The 24751-nt window shown below is 40.3% G+C and overlaps 1 protein-coding gene across 1 annotated transcript in view; it reads left to right on the forward strand.

Annotated features, from left to right (window-relative positions):
• Positions 1-24751, forward strand: part of C9H12orf56 (chromosome 9 C12orf56 homolog) — a gene marked incomplete at its 5' end in the record, with an annotated part of 88203 nt that overhangs the window by 38718 nt on the left and 24734 nt on the right. The window contains 2 exon segments of the mRNA XM_027594291.1: positions 514-586; positions 20112-20118. Of these exon segments, the coding sequence (XP_027450092.1) occupies positions 514-586; positions 20112-20118 (80 nt within the window).

Below are 24751 nucleotides of genomic sequence, written 5' to 3' on the forward strand. Positions count from 1 at the left end.
TTGTTTTGTTTTTTCGAGGGAGGTGGAAGAGGGGCAAAGGGAGAGGGAGAGAATTTTTTTTTTTTAAGATTTTATTTCTTTATTTGACAGAGACACAGCGAGAGAGGGAACACAAGCAGGGGGAGTGGGAGAGGGAGAAGCAGACTTTCCCGCCAAGCAGAGAGAGCCTGATGTGGGGCTCGATCCCAGGACCCTGGGACCATGAACTGAGCCGAAGGCAGACGCTTAACGACTGAGCCACCCATGGGGGAGAGAGAGAATCTTAAGCAGTCTCCACACCCAGTGCAGACCTGATGGGGGCTTGATCTTACCACCCTGAGATCATGACCTGAGCTGAAATCAAGAGTTTGATGCTTAATCAGCTGAGCGACCCAGATGCCCCAGGATTTGCAAGTTTTTTGGGGATTTATGAACAGTCATCAAATCAGTACATGTAACTATAATTTCTTCACAATCTCAAATTATGTAATGAACTAGCAAATGACTTTTCTTTTTCTTTTTTTTTTTTTAAAGTCAAAGAAGTGATTAATGGCTCTGTGTTTTGGAGAGGCAAAGAACCCATAAATTTGAATGAATCCTCTCTCAGGTGAGATTTTGTTTGGAGTATGTTTTTAACTTGCTGACCAAAACTTATTTTATACTTCATTTTGCTTATTTTTAATGCTTTTTCTCTACTAATGGCTTTGGACTGAGTTTTGTTTATTTCCTATGTATTATAATGAAGAAGATATTTTGGGAGAACTATCTTCTAAATTCAAATCCAGTTAGTTTAAATAGTAAAGTATAATATTTCTCATATCAATGGAAGATATAGATTTCATAATATAAATAAATAATTGACTAAAGTTAAATTAAAAAAACATTTATTGAGCTCTTGTTCCGTGTAGGGCACTATGTTAGGCCTGTAAAAAACAGAAAGATGAGTAAGGCATAGTTCCTGTCCTTGAGAAGCTGATTCTAACTAGAGTATGTGACATTTACACAAACATAGATAATACAGAGTACACATGCTAAGTGTCATCAGTGAGTTTGAGCAAATTGCCAAAGAGATTTAAAGAGGGGAAAGGTCATATTCAGTTTTGGGGGGAAGTCAAGATGTCAGAGTGACAGCTGATGAAAAAATAGCATAGATGGAGATGGAGATATTGCAGCTGGAAGGGATAATAAAAACTATGAGGCAAGGAAAAAATGGAACGTGTACTAGGAAAGGGAAGCAGTCTGCGGCGATTTAAAAATAGAACAGGGGGGCGCCTGGCTGGCTCAATCTGTAAAGCATGCAACTCTGGATTTCAGGGTTGTGAGTCCAAGCCCATGTTGGGCATTGAGCTTACATAAAAATAAAATAAATTAAAATAAAATAAAATAAATAAAAATAGAACAATACCAGGTATCAGGTTAGAAAGTAAAACTGGGCCCATACTTGGGAGAGTCTTAAAAGTCCAGGTAAAGACTTTATGTGTCACTTTGTAGGTTGTGAGGAAACTTGATAAATAATCAGTTGTGCTTCAAATGGATGGAAGCAAGGAGAAACCACAGATTGGTGGGAAGTAATGAGAATCTGAATTGGTCTAGTGGTAAACGGAATAAAGAAAAAGGGATGGATGGAAGAGATATTTCAGAAGCAAAATCTGTAAGACTGGCAATGGAACAGGAGAGAGATGGGAGAAAAACCACTGTGGTTTCAAGCTGGGGTTACTGCAAGGTGATGCCTTTCAGAGAAATAAGGATGGCAGAGGGATGCAAACCCAGGACTGGTTTAGACAGGTTAAGCTTGAGGTCCTAGTAGCCCTCAGCTGGTAGGGTTCATCTAGCAGTTAACATTTCAGTCTGGTAGGCAGGAGAGAAGTCTGGGTGTAATAAAAAGGAGTTTCCTGGGGTTCCTGGCTGGCTCAGTCAGTAGAACATGCAACTCTTGATCTTGGGGTCATGAATTCAAGCCCCAGAGAGAGGCTTGTGGGCGCTCTCTCTCTCTGTCAAATAAATAAAATCTTTTTATTTATTTTTTATTTTTTTTAAAGATTTTATTTATTTTTGCAAGACAAAGAGAGAGAGAGAACAAGCAGGGGGAGCAGCAGAGGCAGAGGGAGAAGCAGGCTCCCCGCCTAGCAGGGAGCCTGATGCGGGGCTTGATCCCGAGACCCTGGAATCATGACCCTGAGCTGAAGGCAGACGCTTAACCGACTGAGCCACCCAGGCACCCCAAATAAAATCTTTTTAAAAAGTTTAAAAAAACCTGGGGCGCCTGGGTGGCTCAGTCGTTAAGCGTCTGCCTTTGGCTCAGACCATGGTCCCGGGGTCCTGGGATCAAGCCCCGCATCGGGCTCCCTGCTCAGCGGGAAGCCTGCTTCTCCCTCTCCCACTCCCCCTGCTTGTGTTCCCTCTCTCGCTGTCTCTCTTTTTCTTTCTCTCAAATAAATAAAATCTTTTAATAAAAAAAAGTTTAAAAAAACCTAAAAAATTGAAAAAAAAAAATGATCTCTGTGTTCCTGTCAGTGTTCTCAAGGCTTTGGAGTTTCTGATTATGCTTGAAGCTGTAACATCAGGAAAACTTAACTGACTAAAACAGGATTGAGCAGTAGGTGTTCTGGTTTGCAGTGCAAACCGTAGCTCAGAAAGCACTCTGAGACCCCTTTGTAATGCTGGGATTGGAGGAGGGACCATCAGCCTGCACCGCTGAATTCCCTCAGCCAGGGTTTCTCAATAGGGTGCTATTGGCATTGTGTGTGGGACCACCTGTTGTCATGCAGAACTCCTGCCCTTTGTGGGACCTGAGCGTCCCTGGCTCTTGTCCACTACATGCCTGTGTCCACTACCTGCCTGTGACGCTCCTCGTTTATTGTGGCAACGAAAAAACCCACCAGCACACATTTCCACGGGAACCATCCCTGCTAATTCCATCTGTCAATACAAGTTTCTTTGCATTTCCCCGGCCCATGCCCTTTCTCCCTTCCCTCTGCAATCCTCTCTCTCACCTTTCCTAGTAGTATCCTTGCTCTCCCTATGAAAGTCTGTGCTTGGGTTTTTAGGGACACCACAGTGTGATAATGTAATCATAGGAATTTGAAATGGTTCCCGCTTCGGTGGGATTTCCATTTTAATAGGCATCCAAGCCAGAAGCTCAAGGAAAGAAGCTCTTAGTAGAATTTTGTTCTGTTGAAGTGAAACTGACACACAGTAAACTGCAGTAAGTGTACAGTTTGATACATTTTGCCCTATGTGTACACCCATGAAAGCTTCACCATTATTAACATCTTTCCCTCCCTCCCTGCACTATGACCTGGGAACTTTTTCAAGGCAGTAAGCTGGGGCAGTTGCTAGGTCTCACCTTGTTTGTTTCCCACCTCTCTGAGATGACCGGCTTACATTGCCTGATGTCCAGTGTCTTAAAAGCTGTTTTGGGTTTGTTTTTTTTTTTATATGTTTTCCCAGGTTTTGTTTTTTTCAGGTGAGAGGGTATATCTAGTCCCTATTGCTTCATCCTAGCCTGAAACAGAAAAAAAAAAAAAAAAAACTAGTAGAATTTTAATCTTTACACTAGTATATATGGAAGGGAAATGGGATTGGCAAATCCTTCCTGGAGCCAGTGATCGTTCCAGAATTTTCATAAAAGAGATTCCATAAAAGAGGGCAGCAAAAGGGGGGGATGGTTAGGAAACTCTTTTTCCTTTGGTAGGCATAAACTGTTTTATGTGGTCTATGTATTTATTTTTGGCGGCTTGCTGAGGGTGGGAAACTATAGATCTTAGGGAATGAGGGGCAGTAAAGCCCGCCCCCCTCCCAGACTACAGTAATGAAGACCCTGTGAAGCTCAGAAGGACCCCAACTATGCTTATGCATATGACTACTATTCTGCCTTTCACAAGAAGATAAAAACCACACATTTTTAGAAACCTTTCTCAACAAAGTTAAATATCCCAAACAAGGTTAGAGAGTCCTTTCAACAGCTGAGCTCATTTCCCCAAGCTCTCCCGCTGTTGAAGGTTAGATTGGCTACGGGGCTTGAACCTGCCTGTCAGGAAGCCAAAATCTGGGATGCTCACTGCTGCTTCTTAAAGAGTCGTTCCTGCTTTGAGATGAGTACACACTCTTAACGCGTGCTGGCTGGGCCATGTGAGGAGACAGCCCAAACCAGGGTTTGGGAATAAAGGTCACCTGGAATAAGAGCACAGATCTGTGTTTTTTTCAGGTCTGGCCTCATGCCAGAATCTCTCAAGGGTTCATGGAAAGTTCAGACTTCTGGATTTTACCCCAGACTACTGAATCCTAAGCTTTAGGGCTGGGACTCAACAGTCTGTTTTTGGTAGCTCCCTAGATGATAATGTTAGCTAGCTACCAAGGTTCAGGAAATCCTGGGCTAAGTAGTCAATCGACTCCTGGATTATTGAGATTCCTGAGTTCTACAACCATAATATATCTATGATCCATCAACTGCTCTCTGTTTTCACTGTCAATCCTCCAGTGCAAGCAACTGTCATCTCTCACCTGGGTTTGCAACACCTCTCACTGCTCTCCCCGTCTTCACTCTTGGTATCTGGTGGGGTTGGAATGTTTGTGTCCCTCCCGAATTCCTATGCTGAAATCCGAACCCCCAAAGGTGACGGTAATGGGAGGTGAGCCTTTGGGTGGTGCTTTAATCTTGAAGGTGGAGGCCTCATGAATGAGATGAGTGCTCTTAGAGAAGAGGCTCCAAAGAGCTCACGAGCCCCTTCCACCGTGAAAAGGCACAGCAGGAAGGAACTGGCCAGGAACCAGGAAGAGGGTCCTCACCATAAGGCGACCACACTAGCACCCTGATCTTAGACTTTACAGCTGCCAGAACTGCGAGGAATACATTTTCTGTTTTTATAAGCCACCCAGTCTGTGGTCAGACTGCTTTGACAGCAGCGCAAACAAGCTAACGCCCTGCCTCTCCACCCCTGTCTGAATCCATTATTCACCTTAAAGCCAAAGTGACTTTTCCAAATGACCCCTCCCCCCCCTTTTTTTTTTGCTTAAAACCTCTCAGTAGTATCCCATTGCCCAGAAAATAAAACTTTTTACCCTACCGATATACAGCCCTGCAAGACCTGGCCTTTGTTTCTGTCTCCAGCTGTATCTCAAGTCACTTCACCCCTTGCTCATCACACGGGCTAGTGCACCTCAAGCTTTTCCCACCTCGGGGCCTTTTCACTTCCTTTCTCCCCTTAACACTGCTTTTCACATGGCTCACTCTTTCTCGTCCTTCAGGTCTTAGCTTGAATGTCCACATCTCAAACAGGTCTTGCCTGATCTGTCTGAAGTATATGACCCTCCAACAGACACACACAGGTTTTCATCAGAGTACTCTGTTTATGTCATAGCACCATCATAAACAGAACATATGGTTATCACATATCTATAGCTTATTGTCTGTGTTCCCACTAGAATGTAAGCCTCATGAAGGCAGGGACCTAGATATTCTTGCACACGGATCTATTTCTAGTGCTTGCCCTAGTGCCTGGCACATCGTAGCTGCTTTGTATTTATTGAGTGATTAATCATGTTCCTTACAACCTAGCCTGGCCTGTATTATATAGGCTTGGGGAAGCATGATTTGATCTAAATCCATGAAATAATAAAGCATATTTGAAAGGGGTTCATGCGCTTCCACTGTTGCCCTAAGTGCTGCGACTTCTTTGTTCCTGGAGGAGGGGTCTCTCTGTTGTCGCAGGACACTAAGTAAAACTGCCAACATGGCCTTTGTAACTAGAAGTAGCGAGGGAAGGCAATGCCACTAATAGCCATCCACATGCTCTCAGACTCAATATTCTTCATTTCACATTTTGGCATATTAATGTCCCAGGTTTTTGAGACCACGCTAATACTCTCCTTGTTTTCTTCTCATTTCGAGGTTTCTCAATTAATGTTTACAGTCGTCATTTTAGGTTGTCGTGGAGGTCAGAACTCTGTTAGAAGTAGCAGATATCCAACTTAGGTTAAAAGGGGAATTTACTGGAATTACTAGGACCACTCAGGTAATTCAACACTCATTCAATATATATATATATATATATATATATAGAAATAGACCTAAACACAGACACAAATGTAGATCAACCTACCTACCTGCTGAATCTGGCACACTTTAATTACTGGGCTCTGTATTCAGTTTTAGGTGTGTAATAGTGGGCGAAATCAGCAAAGGATAGAAGCCAAACACTAGAATGCAGGAATGGTAAGAATGAAGTTGAGACTGAGGTATAGCTGGAACTGGGGACTTGAGTGGACATAGGACTTTGTATCCTCTGATGTTGGTAGATCAGCCTCATTTTTTTCTCACTGAATACCATTCATGGGGTAACCACCTGTCTTAAATTCACATTACAACTCCCACCACCAGACAAAGGCTAACTCACGCACTTTCTTGCATCAAATTTAAAAATCCTGGGAAGGTCTCTGATGCCCTAGCTTGAGTAAATGACCCACTGATGTAAAATATCCACCCCAGTCAAGAGGTCAGAGACTTTAAAAATGCAGCAGCTTCTGTGTGTTCCATGTGTGGAAGGAAGGAGTAGTTTCCAAATGAGAGGGGTCAGGGGGAGCTAGGTCTACTCTCCATCGCATAGTTTTCTAACACTCTCATCTCCATAATTAAACACATGAGTCAAAAGCATAAACAAAAGGCAGGCTAGGATAGAAAGCAGTAATTAAGAGTACTAAAGAATGGTATCATGTACAGAGCTTTGAAACACCTCTGAGGTGTAAAGTTTTAGGCCTAATTATGAGAAGCTGCAGGTCATAAGAAGGATGCAGTTATCTTGGGACATCAGACTTACAAAAGTATGATTACTTTTCAGGGTAATAGTAAACAACAAGTCTTTTAACACCTGAGGGATAGAAAAACAGACTAGTGATCTCTATAATGAGATTCAGTATTTAGGTTTCTCTGTCTTTAGCGCAGCTCTTCATCAGCGGATGGTTCCAGGTTCTCACGTGCATTTTACAGGAGAAAACCCAAGTAGATATTTCAAGTAGAAATAGCGTATTGTGACCTACTTAAGAGTTCCCTAAAGCTGCAGGAGGGAAAAAAGACTGCCTATTGCTTGCGAGTGGAAAGAAACAGAGAGGAAGGCTGAGATCAATAGAACACTTTTACGGTGTCGGCACAGAGGAAGATTTACATAAATTTAATTGAGTTCATCTTGAATCATCCATGAGGAAAAGAAATAGTGACAATGCTTTGGCCTCAGTCCAGGTCTGACAGGCCCATACCCACCAGGGTGGATTCTCATCTGAGTTTACATCTATGTGTAGCCCCTACCGATATCTGGCTAGTGAAAATTTAAAAGTGGATTTTCTAACCATAGTGCATGGCAAGTAGAAGGATGAGCTTTTGGAGAAACTGATCTGTTTAATAAATGGAAGTAGAGCTGACAATCCTAGTGGAATGAGAATGTGCTGCGCTTAATTGTACACCATTAGGAAACCAGAAGGAGGGGGGAACCAGAAGGTGAACCTTATATTATTCTCTAAGGAGCAGCACTGCTTGATAGGAAATAGAAGAGGGGAACTGTGCTATTTCTCTCCGCGTAGTACATAAGCATGCAGCCACACTGGCTGACTGAATCCTGACTGCCTTGGGCTCTTTAGCCTTCCTAGGCTTCACTGCTCAGGGGTAGAATGGAGCTCATGACAGCTCCTTTCTCAGAGGGATGATATGTGAGGGCTCGGTCATGCACATGTAAAGTGCTTAAACTCTGTGTGGCACTTAGTCCTTATTAAAACCTTTTGTTATTGCTGATTATCAGTAAGTCAGCCACTGAGCAATAATTTATTTGGCATCCTCAGAATCCCTCACCAAGCCTTGGGATGGAATAACTTTCCTCTTTTCTACTCTCACTAATAACACTACTGCATTTAAAAAATAAAAGTGCTGTTGTGCAATAATTTGGCACAAGGTACCATCTATATTTTCTTTTTTTAATATTAATTTTCTAAGAAGTTCTCGCACAATAGGTTGCCGTAGTTCTCTTAGAGGACCAGTCCTGTGTTTATGTAAACATATTATATGGGTAAGCACATGGACCCAGAATGTTTAGAAACTCAAGAGAAAGGATTGAAGGCCTCTAAAAACTATTTTTATAATAATCTTCGTCATTCTCAAAACTGGCCCTGAAAACATGACATTGATATATTCTTGTGCACATAATCTGCTCATAGTTTATCATTATTAGTATTCTTTGCTCAGTTATATATTTATAAAAATATAAAAATACATCCATTGAGCTTCGGCGTAGAACCAATATTCATTCTTCTCCCGTATCACTCTCTTCCTCTTCCTCCTCCTTTTCCCCCTTCATGGACCTGTCTGAAAATTTCCATGGGATCGATACTCAGGAGAACTGCTTTGTTCATTCTATCTATGAATCTGCTTGTTGGTTTTAGACATTAAAAATATCTCCTCCCATTTTGTCAGCTATGTATTAGCTTTGTCTGTGTGGTATCTTTTACTGAACAGAACTTTAATTTTGCTGTAATAAAATTAATTAAGGTTTTGACTCTGGTCAAGATGGAGTCAGTGTATTTTAACCCATCTCTCCTTCTGCATGCAAGTAAAAATCTTGAACAGAATGCATACAGCAGTTAACTGCCTGATTTAAAAAAAAAATTCTCCATAGCATTTAAGCAGGATTCAGAGTTAAAAACAGCTATAGATTTTTCTGTAAAATATACTTTAGCTGAGTCACATGTATTTTGACATATACTGTCATTCAGTTCTTAGTATCTCTGAGTTTCCTTTATTATTTTCAGCAGGTTGATTATGTGTCTGGTGAGGAATTCTTCGAGTTTATCTTTTGGGGATTCACTGAAAGTTTCTTGAATCTGTAAGTTTATGTTTTTTGCCAAATCTGGAGAGTTTTGGCCATGACTCCTTTGAATATTTTTTCTGTACCACGCTTTTCCTCCTTTCTTTCTGGGACTCTGGAGATATGAATATTAGACCTTTCATACTGTCATACAGTCCTTTGAAATTCTTTTTTTTTATTTTTATTTTTTTATTTTTTTAAAGATTTTATTTATTTATTTGAGAGAGAGAGAATGAGAGATAGAGAGCACGAGAGGGAAGAGGGTCAGAGGGAGAAGTAGACTCCCCGCCGAGCAGGGAGCCCGATGTGGGACTCGATCCCAGGACTCCAGGATCATGACCCGAGCCGAAGGCAGTCCCTTAACCAACTGAGCCACCCAGGCGCCCCTGGTTCTTTGAAATTCTGTTCATATTTTTCTTCAATCTTCACTCTCTATGTTGTTCAGATCAGATAACATCTGTTCATCTATCTTCAAATTCAATGACTCTTTCTTGTCATTTCTATACTGTTTACTGAGCCCATTCAGTGAATTTTTAAATTTCTGGTTATTGTGGTGTATTTTTCCTCCTAAAAGTTCCATGTGGTCCCTTTTTATATCTTCTAAATTGGAATTTGTTTTTTATTTTTCATTTTATTTATTTTTAAGTAGGCTCTACACCCAAAGCAGGGCTTGAACTCACAACCCTGAGATCAAGAGTTGCATGCTCTGCTGACTGAGCCAGTCAGGTGCCCCCCTTTTTATATCTTCTGTTTCCCTGTTGATACTTTCTATCTTTCCATTTGTTTCAAAGGGGCTCACTCTTATTTATCAGAGCCTGGTTATAATGGTTGCCTTAAAGTCTTTGTCTGAAAATTCCAACATCTTGGTCATCTCAGTTGATATCTGTTCATTGTCTTTTTCTTCATAAGATATGGAGAGTTTCCTGGCTCTTCAAATGTCAAGTAATTTTGGATTGCATATGGGATATTTTGAATATTATGTTATGTGACTCTGGGTCATATGCCCATGAAGAGTTGGGTACTGGTCTCTGCTACCCTCTCAGTTATGCTTAGATATCCGAGAACTTTTTTCTGTGTGTGTGTGTGTGTGTTTTAATTTATTTATTTGAGAGAGAGCGAGCATGCATGCACAAGTGGGGGGAGGGGCAGAAGGAGAGGGAGAGAGAGAATCCAAAGCAGACTCCACGCTGAGCACGGAGCCCTACATGGGGCTGGATCCCATGACCCTGAGATCCTGACCTGAGCTGAAATCAAGAGTCGGATGCTCAACTAACTGAGCCACCCAGGCACCCCTTTTTTTCTAACTTTGAATATACAGTTGCTTATATTTCCCAGTTCTACTTTAGAAGAATCTTCATGGGGGAATTTTTTTTTTTAAGATTTTATTTATTTATTTGACAGAGAGAGAGAGACCTCAAGCAGGGGAACGATAGGCAGAGGGAGAGGGAGAAGGAGGCTTCCCGCTGAGCAAGAAGTTGGATGCAGGACTCGATCCAGAGACCCCGGGATCATGACCTGAGCCGAAGGCAGATGCTGAACCAAATGAGCCACCCAGGCGCCTCTTCATGGGGGAATTTTTTTATTCAAGAGAGCTCAAATTCTGGATCTCGAGATCTAGGTCTGTAGGACTTCTTATAGAAGAATCATTGTTCTCTATTGTTCTTCTTGTTTCTTATTTTTAGTATATTAATCTGACCATCTATTTCAATGTGATAGGTTTCTAGCTCTCTGTGAAAACTAAACTCTCCATTTCATATTCATTCAACTTCTTTCTTATCCTTTTTAAGAATTTCTTAAATCAAATACCCATTTTTTCTAATTTACCATTTTTCTTCATTTCTTGAGAGAGTATCAATATGCTAGCGTATGTGTACTTCTTACTTTTTTTTAAAGATTTTATTTATTTATTTGAGAGAGAGACACAGTGAGAGAGGGAACACAAGCAGGGGGAGTGGGAGAGGGAGAAGCAGGCTTCCCACCGAGCAGGGAGCCCGATGTGGGGCTCGATCCCAGGACCCTGGGACCATGACCTGAGCCGAAGGTAGACGCTTAAAGACTGAGCCACCCATGTGCCCCTGTGGACTTCTTATTCTTAGCTGAACTTGAGCCTAATAGGTTTTTGTGAAGCTGTTACATTTTGCCTGTTGCTCTTTGGATTGTGACCCAACATTTTCAGTCTCAAGGAGTTTATCTTTGATGCAGAGGGAAAAAGGAAGAAAAAGTGATTTGTGCATACTTCTGATTTTGGAGTTCTCTTTCCTATTCTCTCATCTCTTCCCCTAATGTGGCTGGGCTCTCCCTAGAAATACACAGTCAGCTCATTAGAAAGACTCTTGACTTTTAGCAACTCAGTTCTATAAATATGAGGCTGACATGTGTGCAAATTCAAGGCTCTAACTTTTGCTTAGTAACAAACTACTTTTTAATCAGACTAGTAAAGATGGGTATTAACTGAATTTCAAATGAAGAATACAGTTTAGTTTTATGAGTTGGCTTACTTATCCGGTGAAGCTATAATTTCCATGGTATTTTCATTTATGCTGTCAAAAAGGTAATCCTTTTTATCTCTCCAAAATCATAGATTTTTCATATAAATGAATAACTGTCACTTCAAGTAAGATTTTCTGTAACTACCTAAAACCATTTTGCTGAGCTTTTATATGAAACATAGATTGTGCCTAAAATGAACATTTTAACATAATTTTATAACATTATGTAGCACAATCTACATACTGGTTATTTAACACTTTTCAATTTCCATAGAGAAAATTTTAGAATTATATTACCTGAAGGAATAAAGAAAAATTATCTCTTTAAAAAGAGGATTGCATATATATGTCTTCCATTTCTGAGCTGGACATATTCATTTACCTGAAAATCCTTAGTGTGAGTATCTTATATTCTTAGACACTTGGATAACACTGTTACATAATACTAGAATCCTACGAAAAAATAGGGTAAGGTAAGATAATTACTGAGCAGCATTTAGGGGTTGTGGGTTATATAGTAATTTGTTCAGTTGTGTGTTTAAAATCTGGCCATGCCATGTGCTGATCCACAGGGCAAGAAGGGTGCAGAAGGAGGGGGTGCTCTTAAACTTTCCTTTCCAGGTCACACTCCTGGACCACAATGCCAGTGTGCATATCCTTAAGCCTGAGGGTTTGGCAAGGGGTGGCTGTTTAAGAGGGAGAAAACTTGAATGAACAAACTGAGGTGACCACTTTATAGGTGTGTGTGTGTGTGTGTGTGTGTGTGTTTGTGTGTGTGTGCGTGCACATATGCACCTGCAACAGTGGGGGTGGAAGGAGCTGAGTCAACACAGTTCATAATACTGTATAGATAATGAATGGATGTTATACATGTTTAAAATTAATTTAAGGAGTAATAAAAACAAAGTGGCTATCCACTTTCAAGAAGGTTCCAATCTTATAAGGGAGACAACATATTTTACTATAAAACAATAAACCAGCAATTCAAGGCAACATAGGATTATATTAATAGCTAGCACCTATTGAGTGATTTCCAGTGTTATAAACACATTGCCTATATTTTCTTATTTAATCCTCACAGAAACTTTTTTTAAAAAAGATTTTATTTATTTATTTGACAGAGATAGAGGCAGTGAGAGAACACAAGCAGGGGGGAGTGGGAGAGGGAGAAGCAGACTTCCTGCGGAGCAGGGAGCCCGATGCGGGACTCGATCCCAGGACCCGGGGATCATGACCTGAGCTGAAGGCAGACGCTTAACAACTGAGCCACCCAGGTGCCCCATCCTCACAGAAACTTTTTAGGATTGGTGCTGTTATTGGTTCCTATTTTAAAATTAGGAGATTGAAGTTGAGGTCAACCAAAGTCACATAACCACTGAGTGGAAGAGCCAGGATTGGACCTTGGACCTCATCATGACCCTACAACTTCTTAGCCTCTCCCACTTGCTTCCTCATATAGCAGACTTAGACAAATGGTCGTGGTAAGGTGGAGAGCAGGGAAGGTGAGGGTGGAACGCAGGATTGATCCTGAAAAACGTGCTGATGCTATTGGAATGACGCTGGAAAATCAGAGGAGTATTAGTAAGGCATGAATTCAAGAAAACACCATTAAAAAAAAAAAACTCAGGGGCGCCTGGGTGGCTCAGTTGGTTAAGCGACTGCCTTCGGCTCAGGTCATGATCCTGGAGTCCCAGGATCGAGTCCCACATCGGCTTCCTGCTCGGCAGGGAGTCTGCTTCTCCCTCTGACCCTCTTCCCTTCGTGCTTTCTATCTCTCATTCTCTCTCTCTCAAATAAATAAATAAAATCTTAAAAAAAAAACTCACTTCCTATCGCCATATGAATAGTCTTTTCTTTACAGGATCCGTTTGAAATGCACAATGAAAGAAGAGTCGGGTTTCAAAAGCAGAATGAAAAGTTCTTTCATTGGAAATACTGGGGTTCTGTGAAGGACAGGCACAAAATTTCAGATCTAGAAAGTGCTTTAAATGACATTGGGTACAGTTTTATTTCTGAAAGCAGGAAAATATAATGAAGAATTGTACCATACCTCCACTAGGTCAGTGGGTAGGTAGGCAAGTAAGATTAAATCACTCCCTTCTCTTAATAAGCATTCTTTTTATTTGAAAACATTTATTTACTTTCAGAGTCTTAAATTGCTGCAACTGGGCCACCGGACTCTCCTTGTTCCTCACTGTTAAGTTCTGAATATTATGTTCAACACTAACTTCTACCTGACAGGTACCGCCGAGAGCAGCAGCACACCATGCAAGGGCTCAAGTCTGTCCTCCTTCAGACCTCAGGAAGCGGTCTCTTCATGGCCAAAGTGCCTTTCGACCCTTACTGACCCCCTCCAGGGGGACATGTCAGTCCACATCAGCCACAGCAAAGGCTGTCAGTGTGCCATCTTGCACAACCAACACAAAAGAACCCAAGGGATTTCCAGATCACAAAGGTTCTCTAAGTGAAATCCCTTTCAAGTGCAATGGGAACGGAAATGAGTTTTACTTAGGAAATTCCTCCCCTGCCTCCCCTTTACAGAACAACCCAAACCTAGAGAAAAAGGCATCGGAACTTCATTTGTACATTATTTCCACAACCTCATCAATATTTCTGCACTTAAAAAGTTCATGGAACAATTATATTATAGTAAGTGCTCTCATTAGTTAACTTTGCTGGAGTAATTTTTTTTTAAAAGATTTATTTATTTATTTTAGAGACAGAGAGTGCGAGCAAGGTGGGGGGCAGAGGGAGAGAGAATCCTGAAGCAGGCTCAGCCCATCCATCCGCATGATCACAACCTGAGCTGAAACTAAGAGTGGCCTCTTAAGCAACTATGCCCCCCCAGGAGCCCCTGGCTGGAGTATTTCTTAAAGCAAACATGCTTTTCCTGCTTCCCCAAATTTCCATTTTGGAAATTTAGCCTTGGAATTTAATAATATGAAAGACAAACACACTGGACAATTAAGGATTTCATATTATTCAGGTGAAGGAAAATGCTCATTGATGAGTGTCTTAAAGAAAAGGAGATGGACCAGGGGTTCTACAGAGGTGGGTAAATAAGGAAGTCTCCCGGGAATGCTGGAGAAGGTCTTATCTTGGAATATTTGTGAGCAGGGTGGTCTTTTTCGGTTGGCTGGGGTGATTTCTCAGCCATTTCTTTCAGAGCTCACATAAAGTTCAACACTGTCAATATGTCTCTATTTCTTAGCTGCACTATTGAAAGTAGGTTAATGGGATTCATTGTTACAGGAGCAGGTAATTTTATAGGGATTACCTAGTCTAAGCACCTTATTTTATAAATGAGGAAAGTGAGTATTTTAGGTGACTTACTCAAGAGTATATAGTGGGTTTAAGGGCAGAGTCGGAACTTTCATTTAGGAAATCTTTTTATTATACCAGGATCAGTTTAAAAATAAGTAATTTATTACCTGAATAATACAATCCTTTTCAATTATCTTCAATGATATGTAATTTTTATTAATGATCTTCCAACACAATAATATTAAAGAAATATGAAAGGCTCCATTCAGAAGAAGCTAGGGAAGCAGGAGGTTTTATAAATGGCTAAAACTGAAAGATTTCAAGGCAACTCTTCAGTTGTTTCTCATAGCACAGTTCAGAATAGTTAATGTTTAAATTAAATGTCTAATGTTAAAATTTCTCCTTAAATTTTTATTTTATTTTTATTTTTTTAAAAGATTTTATTTATTTTTAAGTAATCTCTACACCCAACGTGGGGCTCGAATTTACAACCCTGAGATCAAGAGTCACATACTCCACCAACTGAGCCAGCCAGGCACTCCTAAATTTTTAAACAGTTTTTTCCAAATTAAAAATGTAAACAAATAATAGAGGGGAAACCTTGGTCTATTAAAAGGAGGCCGCATATGTTCTAATAGGAAACCCAAAACTTAATCTATCTAAATATTTCAAAATGACTGTTTATGTTTCCCTGACTTGACTAACTCCTCGTTTTAGTACTACTTTTAATTTTTTACTTATTTTATTATTATTACTATTTTTAATAAGATGGTTGAGGTTTATTGATGTAATGATAGTGAATCAAATAGATTAATTATAACATTTATTTTAAAAATTATTATTTTTTTAAATTTAAATTTTAGGTATTTAACATACAGTGCAGTATTGGTTTCTGGAGTGGAATTCAGTGGTTTATCCCTTACATACAACACCCAGTGCTCATCATAACAAGTGTACTACTTACTACTTTTTAACTCTGCAGCAGAGGCATGGTTCAGGCAAGTCAGATAGGCAAACTCATAGCCCTTCTGATAATAAAAGCAATAACAATAACTGACATGTATTGTTATTAATAGGTAGGATCTGCTTTGATGCTTTCTGTATATTAACTCATTTAATCTGCACAACAACCCCAGGAGGTAGGACTGTTATTCTCATTTCATAGATGAGGAAATTAAGGCACTGAGAAATTAAATGATATATGCAAGGTTGCACAACTTGCATGGAGCTGAGATTTGAACCTAGGTAGTCTGATTTTTTCCACTGAAATAAATGTGGGTGGAAGGCGGTTATCTTTGAGTTGGTAGATACTATCATTAAAAAATAATGTTCTGGGGTGCCTTGGTGGCTCAGCTGGTTAAGTGTCCTACTCTTGATTTTGGCTCAGGTCATGATCTCAGGGTTGTGAGATCGACCTCCACCTCGGGCTCTGCACTGGGCATGGTGTCTGCTTAAGATTCTTTCTCTCCCTCTTCCTCTGCCCCTCCCCCCCTTAAAAAATAAAAATGTTCTATCCCTTGAAAGATGGAAAATGGGTAAGGAAATATTTCATACATAAATGATGAATCAAGTTAGCCTTCATTCTAGTAAGAATAAGATATTAATTCAATATAAACATGTAAAAAGTTGTGACTTTTTTGTGACACTGTTTAATCCTTTCATCATGTTGATCACTTTGGTTATTCTTGGTGATGCCTTCATAAGTTTTAGGAAATTAAAAAAAAATCATCTCCTAAATCAATCTGACTTATCTTGGCTAACTGATCTCTTCTGCTTTGAGATCCAGAATGCTCATTCATGTTGAGGTAGGGAAATGCTACCGGGAAAAAAGAATGGACATTTTAATTCTCTCTATATTTTCAGGTAAACCTAAACCATCCAGTGAGAAATTAGCACTCATTCTTTTTTTTTTTTTAAGATTATTTATTTATTTATTTGACAGAGGGAGACAGCGAGAGAGGGAACCCAAGCAGGAGGAGTGGGAGAGGGAGAAGCAGGCTTCCTGCCGAGCAGGGAGCCCGATGCGGGGCTCGATCCCAGGACCCTGCGATCATGACCTGAGCCGAAGGCAGACGCTCAACGACTGAGCCACCCAGGCGCCCCAGAGAAATTAGCACTCATTCTGATTTTAAGGATTTCCAAAGAGCTCAGTCTCCTTCAGTAACCCATTTTATCTGTAACTTTCATCAACAATAATTACATTTGAGTTCTTTAAGCATCTCAAATTCTACAAAAACAATATATGGCAATTCTCTGCCCTTCATATGTTGTAAAGATAGGTGCTAGAAAGCTAAGTAAGGAGTATCCCCAAATTAAAATTCTAGATTTAAGGGGCGCCTGGGTGACTCAGTCATTAAGCATCTGCCTTCGGCTCAGGTCATGATCCCAGGGTCCTGGGATCGAGCCCTGCATCAGGCTCCCCGCTTGGCGGGAAGTCTGCTTCTCCCTCTCCCACTCCCCCTGCTTGTGTTCCCTTTCTCACGTTCTGTCAAATAAATAAAATAAAATCTTAAAAAAAAAGTCTAGATTTAAAGTAAACATAAACTTTTTTTTTTTTTTTTTTTAAAGTAGGCTCACTCAGGGCTTGACCTCACAACCGTGACATCAAGACCTGAGCTGAGGGATGCCTGGGTGGCTCAGTCGTTAAGCGTCTGCCTTCCACTCAGGTCATGGTCATCCCAGGGTCCTGGGATCGAGCCCCACATCGGGCTCCCTGCTCAGCAGGAAGCCTGCTTCTCCCTCTCCCACTCCCCCTGCTTGTGTTCCCTCTCTTGCTGTGTCTCTCTCTGTCAAATAAATAATTAAAATCTTAAAAAAAAAAAAAAGACCTGAGCTGAGAGCAAGAGTCAGATGCTTAGTTGACTGTGCCACCCAGGCACCCCAGTAAATATAAACATTTAGAGAGAAGAAAAAAAAAAGACAGCCTTTTTTTTTTTTAACTTAAAACAATGACAGAAGTAGTAAGAACAGGGGCATCTGGCTGGTTCAGCTGGTAAAGCATGCAACTCTTGATTTTGGGGTCATGAGTTTGAGCCCCACGCTGGGTGTAGAGCTTACTTTAAAAAACAAAAATAGGGGTGCCCGTGTGGCTCAGTTGGTTAAACATCCAACTCTTGATCTCAGCTCGGGTCTTGATCTCAGGGTCGTGAGTTCAAGCCCTGGGCTGAGCTCCACGCTGGGCATGGAGCCTACTTAAAAAAACAAACAAACAGATTGTAAAAAACAAAAGTAGTGAGAAAAAGCACATACTTCCCCCCTGCCCACCCACCCATCATCCTGCTCTGATATTAAGAATAAGACAGGGGTAAATTCGTTTGGAGTTGTAAATCAGCAACATCTCAGAAATTCTTTCTGACCTGTTAGGCCTCACAGCATAAAATAAAAGATTCTTTAGAGAACTTGCTGAACAGTGACCCATTTTCTTGGGGGGACCCAGAATGAATGGAAAATGGCAACTAAAGATTTAAGGGAAAAATAACCCTATTGATAGGGGAATAGTTAACAAAACTATTGTATAATCTATACTATGGAATACTATGTAATCATTAAAACGATAGAAGTAAACTTATACACAGACATGGAAAACTGTCCACCATATATTAAGTGGGAAAAAAAGTTCCAGATTAATATATGTGATGTAATTTAGTTAGTATTAAATATATATTATAAAAATACCATCTAATATGTATATATTATAGATGTATGTTATAAATAATATGTTTTTATATGCCTAAAAGGATATAAACCACACTGATAATAATATAGTAAGGTACTTTGTTGTTATTGTTATTTTTGATTCCAGTATAATTAACATACAGTATTATATTGGTTTCAGGGGTATAGTAAGGCACTTTGACTAGTGGGATGGGATCGGGGGGAGAGACAGGCAACTTTTATCTTTTAGTTTATGCATTTTTGTACTGTTTGATTTTGATAGATAATTTTACTTTATAATGAGCAAATGTCATGTTTAAAACTTTTTAAAAACTATATAAGGAAAAACAATGCCCTGTGGTATTATTTACATAAACAAATCATGTACTATAGCAGGAATTAAGGAATAGATATATGATATTGACTAAAAGCAGGAGAAATGGATTTTCAGTAAACAAAAATTCTAACTACTCCCACTTTTCTTCCTCTTTTAGGAAGCTACTCTTTTGCAAGATCCCCTATATGTTAGTGAGCTCAGTCCTGCTATTGGAAGTCAAAAGCCATATAGGTAAGGAGTGATGATATGCCAGAGCCGCATGGGGGACGGTTCTCTCCTCTTTGCCTCTCCTAACTCCACGTGTTGCTGCCCATCACATCTATACCTCTACTTCAACTCTCTGCCTTGAATTTTAGGTCTGCAAACATAATTACCCACTGGATATCACCTCTTATAGGTCTTACAAGAACCTTAAAGTCAGATATTCAAAACAGAACTCAGCATCTTCCTTCTGGGACCTGAACTTCCTCTTGCGTTTCCTAACACAGGGCCTGCTGTCCTTATTCCCACAACACCTAAGGCAGAGTCCCGAATGTCGTCTTTACCTTCTCTCTCCCCTTTACCACCTCCCACCCCCGCAGCTGTCAATCACCACAGGATTCATTGTTCTTCTCTAAGATATCTGGATAATATCTACTTCTTTCCACCGTCACATGCTCAGCCCAATTCCCTTTGTTCTGAGCCTCTACAGTATTTTCCTACCTGGCCTCTGCCTTCACTCTTGACCCTCTCTAAACCACGCTCCGTAACCCAAGAAATCTTTTGGAAGCACAAATCTGATCACGTAACTCCCTGCCTTAAAACCTCTGAATGGCTCCCCACTGTCCTTAGGAGAAGGTCTAAATTCTACAACAGCTTATAAAGATCTTCCTGATGTCTCTTTTCATTTTTCCATCTTCAACTCTTGTGTCCCCTCAACTCCTGCCCTAAGCTGCTGATCCAAACGATCTTGCAGTTCTCAGAAAGCTCCCTGTTTGTTTTTTTTTGTTTGCTTATTCCTCTATTCTGGAACCCTACTCTCTACTCTTCTTCTTCATGAACGACTTCAACTCATCAAGTCTTAGCTTACTATCCCTTTCTCTAAAAATCATTTCTCAAAGCTTCAATAAGAGGGGCCCCTGAGGGGCACCTGGGTGGCTCAGTCGGTTAAGCATCTGCCTCAGGATGGTCTCAGGGTCCTGGGATCGAGCCCCACATCAGGCTCCCTGCTCAGGGGGGAGCCCGCTTCTCCCTCTCCTTCTGCCTGCCGCTCCCCCTGCTTGTGCTCTGTCTCTAATAAATAAGTAAAATCTTTAAAAATTTTTTTTAAAACAGAGGGGCCCTCCATAACATCGTGTGCTTACCATCTTGTAGCATTTAACAGTCTCTCTTATGATTGCTTGTTTGATTACGTGCTGCCCTATTATACACTATGCTCCTTAAGGGCCAGGACTGTACCTTGGTCACTGGCCCATAGTAGGCTGCCTTTATAGAATGAATAAATTGTTAAAACAATTAAACCTGAATCTGACTTAAAAGTGTGGGCATGTTAGCCTTGAAAAGGAATGAAGTCTTGACACGAGTGACAACATGGATGAACCTTGAAGAAATTACACTAAGTGAAATAAGCCAGACAGAAAAGGACAAATATTGTATGATTCCACTTATTTGAGGCATTGAGAATAAGCAAACTCATAGAAACAGAAAATAAAATAGAGGTTACCAGGGGCTGAGGGGAGAGGGGTATGGGGACCTACAGTTAATCAGTATAGAGTTTCTGTCCTGGAAGATGAAAAATTTCTGGAAATGGATAGTAGTGATGGCTGCACAACATTCTGAATGCACTTAATATCACTGAATTATATACCTAAACATGTTTCCAATGGTAAATTTTATATTATGTATATTTTATTTCAATTTTAAAACAGGTAGGGGTGTGTATGTGTGTGTGTAAGTAAGGGAATAGATAAAACAAGATTGGAAATATGTTAAAGATTATTGGATCTAGGTGATAGATATATGCTGTTTCTTTTCAGTTTTCTCCATTTTTGTGTATGTTTAAAAATTTCCATAATAAGGGGCGCCCGGGTGGCTCAGTCGTTAAGTGTCTGCCTTCAGCTTGGGTCATGGTCCCAGGGTCCTGGAATCGAGCCCCGCATCGAGCCCCGCATCGGGCTCCCTGCTCCGCGGGCAGCCTGCTTCTCCCTCTCCCATTCCCCCTGCTTGTGTTCCCTCTCTCGCTGTGTCTCTCTCTGTCAAATAAATAAATAAAATCTTTTAAAAAAATTTCCATAATAAAAGTTTTTAAAAGGCTTAAGAAACATAATAAGCAGATATAACAAGTATCTTATTTATATCTTGATTTTAACAAACCAAAAGTAAAAAGACATTTTTAAGACAATAGAGGACATTTGAATATGGACTGGGTATTAGCCAATACCAAAGAATTATTGATAATTTTGTTGGATGTGATAATGACTATTTTGTAAGAAAATGTTTATTTTATTTTGAGATATGTTCTGAGGTATGTAGGGGTTAAATAACAATGTTTGTGATTTCCTTTTTTAAGAGATGGTAATACAGATAGTTTAGAATTTCTACATGTTTTAAAAATAGAATTTCCATATATTTTCATATGTTTACAGAAGTATCAGTTTTAATTTTAGTCCTTATTTAAAGTGATTTTAAAACAAACTGGATAATAAAATAGGCTTTAACTTTGAAATTTGACTTGAAATTTGTCCTTGAAAGTCAGAAGGAGAGTTCTACCACTGTCTTGACTCAGGAAAAGCATATTTCTTGCAAAGTTAATTCCTGAAGACAACATATTTAAAATGCAGTAATTTAAAATGCACTGTGAGGAATGTGGTAATATGTATAAGATATACAAAACAGTTCTCTGCCTGCAAGGTACTGTCAGTTTAAAGGGAGTAAATATTCTTTGGGTTTTCAAATTAGAACTCTGTCACAAATGTGAGCTCTGTAACCTCACATGGATGCATAGGGACCACTGTGAAAATATAACAGTGCTTTTGAGATAATCTGTGATAAGCCTTTTCTAGCTATAAAGCATTATACAAGTGTATTATTTATATAAAATATCCAGAAAATGAAAAAATACAGGAAATCCAGAAAAATGAAAAATACAGGAAAAGCAGAGCTTATCATTAGATCAAGAATCCTTCTTGCCACACCATTTGGGTGAATTTATGTTTTCTAGCTGATGAAAATATAAAATATCTGTTAAAATTAATGAAAAATTTCCCTTATTCTAAAATTGAATAATGGAGTCTTCTGGCAGTAGACTTTCTATTATTTAAATTAGTCAAAGTTTATCATCTATGCAAAGACAAATGTTCTCTGAATGGTCAAAGAAACTGCGACTATATAGAAATATAGACTCCTGAATCTAACTTATATTTATGATGTATATGAGACCTCAATTCATATATGAATTGATTTTTAGTATAAGGAGATTAGTGTGCTTTTTCTTATGAAATTTTGTTATCTGTTTATTTATTTATTAAAAGATTTTATTTTATTTTTTTTAAATGTTTCTTTTTTTTTAAGATTTTATTTATTTATTTGACAGAGGGAGACAGCGAGAGCAGGAACACAAGCAGGGGGAGTGGGAGAGGGAGAAGCAGGCTTCCCACTGAGCAGGGAGCCCGATGTGGGACTCGATCCCAGGACCCTGGGATCATGACCTGAGCCGAAGGCAGACACTTAACGACTGAGCCACCCAGGTGCCCAAAAGATTTTATTTATTTACTTGAGAGAAAGACAGAGAGCAAGAAGAGAGGCAGAGGGACAAGCAAGACTCTCTGCTGAGCACAGAGCCCACCACAAGGCTCCATCCCTGGACCCCGAGACTTGACCCAACCGAAGTCAGATGCTTAACCGACTGAGCCACCAGGCACCCCTGTTTTGGTTTTTTTGAAAGAAAAGTTTGGTATTACGGTCTGTTATCATAGGTGTCACAAGATAAAAACTGTTTCTATATGGATTGCAGCAAATTGCTGACTAATGGGAAAAATAGGAAAGTCAATTTGAAAGTAATTCTGCTGGTATTCTTTCTAAGCTTGTGCTTTTCTAAGCTCATCAGTTTGTGAAAACTACATTCCTGCTATTTTTGCAGTTCTCAGAGAATAGAGGAATTTTATAGTTATTTTTTAAATGAAATGTGATTGTAATTAGAAGTGGATGTATAGGGAAGTGGGATCTCAAAGCTCATTCCTATTTTATACCATTTATTAAATACTTACTGTGTGCTAAGCACAGACTAAAAGTATCAAAACAATGGGATAGGTACTATAATCCTCCCCATTTTACAGATGAGGAAATTGAGGCACAGAGAGACTAGGTAACTTGCCCATGGTAATTACTCAGCTGAATAGAGGCAGATCTAGAACTCTGATCAGCCTGTCTGACCCCTGTGTTTATAATCGTGTTCTTCTGCCTCTGTGATGTTTTTTTTTAAAGATTTTGTTTATTTATTTGAGAAAGAGAGTGAGAAAGAGCACACACGAGTTGGGGGAGGAGCAGAGAGAGAGGGAGAAGCAGGCTCCCGCTTGAGCAGGGAGCCCGACGTGGGGGCCGATCCCAGGACTAACTGAGCCACCCAGGCATCCCTATCACTGAATTCTTTTTTTTTTTTAAGATTTTATTTATTTATTTGAGAGAATGAGAGAGGAGAGAGAGAACACATGAGAGGGGGGAAGGTCAGAGGGAGAAGCAGACTCCCTGCCAAGCAGGGAGCCTGATGCGGGACTCGATCCTGGGACTCCAGGATCATGACCTGAGCCGAAGGCAGTCGCTCAACCGACTGAGCCACCCAGGCGCTCCTTATCACTGAATTCTTGATGATCATTTCTCTTTCAGGGTCTCCACTAGAAAAGAGACTGTTTTTTGGGGAAATCTTAATGTTTTCGTTAATAAGGGCGGCTCATTGGGATGCCTGGGTTGCTCAGTCGGTTAAGCGTTTGCCTTCGGCTCAGGTCATGACCCCACGGTCCTGGGATCAAGTCCCATGTCAGGCTCCTTGCTCAGCGGGGAGCCTGCTTCTCTCTCTGCCTGCCGCTCCCCCTGCTTGTGCTCTCTCTTTCTCTGACAAATAAATAAATAAAATCTTAAAAAAAAAAAAGAGCCTCATTGACTGGATAGAGAAGATCTTAGATTTTTTTTTAAAAACGGAGGAGGTAGTGGGCAAGAGCCAAGATTCCATGTAGTAGTATTGGGATAAATGGTTGGTATCAAGATTTATGGAGTAGGTGGTAAAAATATATATATATTTTTTTGACAGAGAGAGAGACAGCGAGAGAGGGAACACAAGCAGGGGGAGTGGGAGAGGGAGAAGCAGACTTCCCGCTGAGCAGGGAGCCTGATGTGGGGCTCGATCCCAGGACCCTGGGATCATGACCTGAGCTGAAGGCAGACGCTCAACGACTGAGCCACCCACGCCCCCCCCTTTTTTTGGTAAAAATATTTTTAATTCAAGTCAGAAATTCTAGGAAGTTTCCATCAACCTACACAGAACAATAAATGCCTCTCCTACCATTACTTTGCACCCTTCTTTTCTTTCTTTTTCCTTTTTTTTTTTAAAGTAAGCTCCAGTAAGCTCCCAACGTGGGGCTTGAACTCATGACCCTGAGATCAACAGTCATACACTCTACTGACTGAGCCAGCCAGTATGAACTTGGACAGGTCACTTAACCTCTCTATCATCCTATAAATGCAACAGTAATTCCCAGTTCTGCCCCCTTAGTGGGACTGAATGAGCTAGTTCATGAAAAGTGCCCAGGACAGGTACACAAATCATGACAAGAGGGCAAAATAGGATTAGTGTCATATCTAAGAAGTGTGGAAAAAGTGACATGGGAGAGGTTCCCCATTCATGGTGGAATTAGGGAAAGCTTTAAGGGGAAGGTGTTCCTCTTTTCAGCAAAGCCAGCTCTTCCTGAACTGTGGAACACACACGGGTCAGTGACATGAGATGAATGTATCTGGTACTCTGATATGGCAGGAAATAACTTTGAATTCCATAGTGGGAAAGTGATTCCTTTTCCAACTAGTCCAATCTCATTAGGGAGAACCTCTCAGCTTGGTGCCAAAAATGGCAGCTCTCTAACACGTGCTCATCTGCCTTTCTGTTGGAGAGAGAGGCCTTAGGCTTGGAATGTGGGGCATCAACTTAGAACTTGTGA

Source organism: Zalophus californianus, chromosome 9 (genome assembly GCF_009762305.2).
Source record: "Zalophus californianus isolate mZalCal1 chromosome 9, mZalCal1.pri.v2, whole genome shotgun sequence".
Taxonomy (NCBI): domain Eukaryota; kingdom Metazoa; phylum Chordata; class Mammalia; order Carnivora; family Otariidae; genus Zalophus; species Zalophus californianus.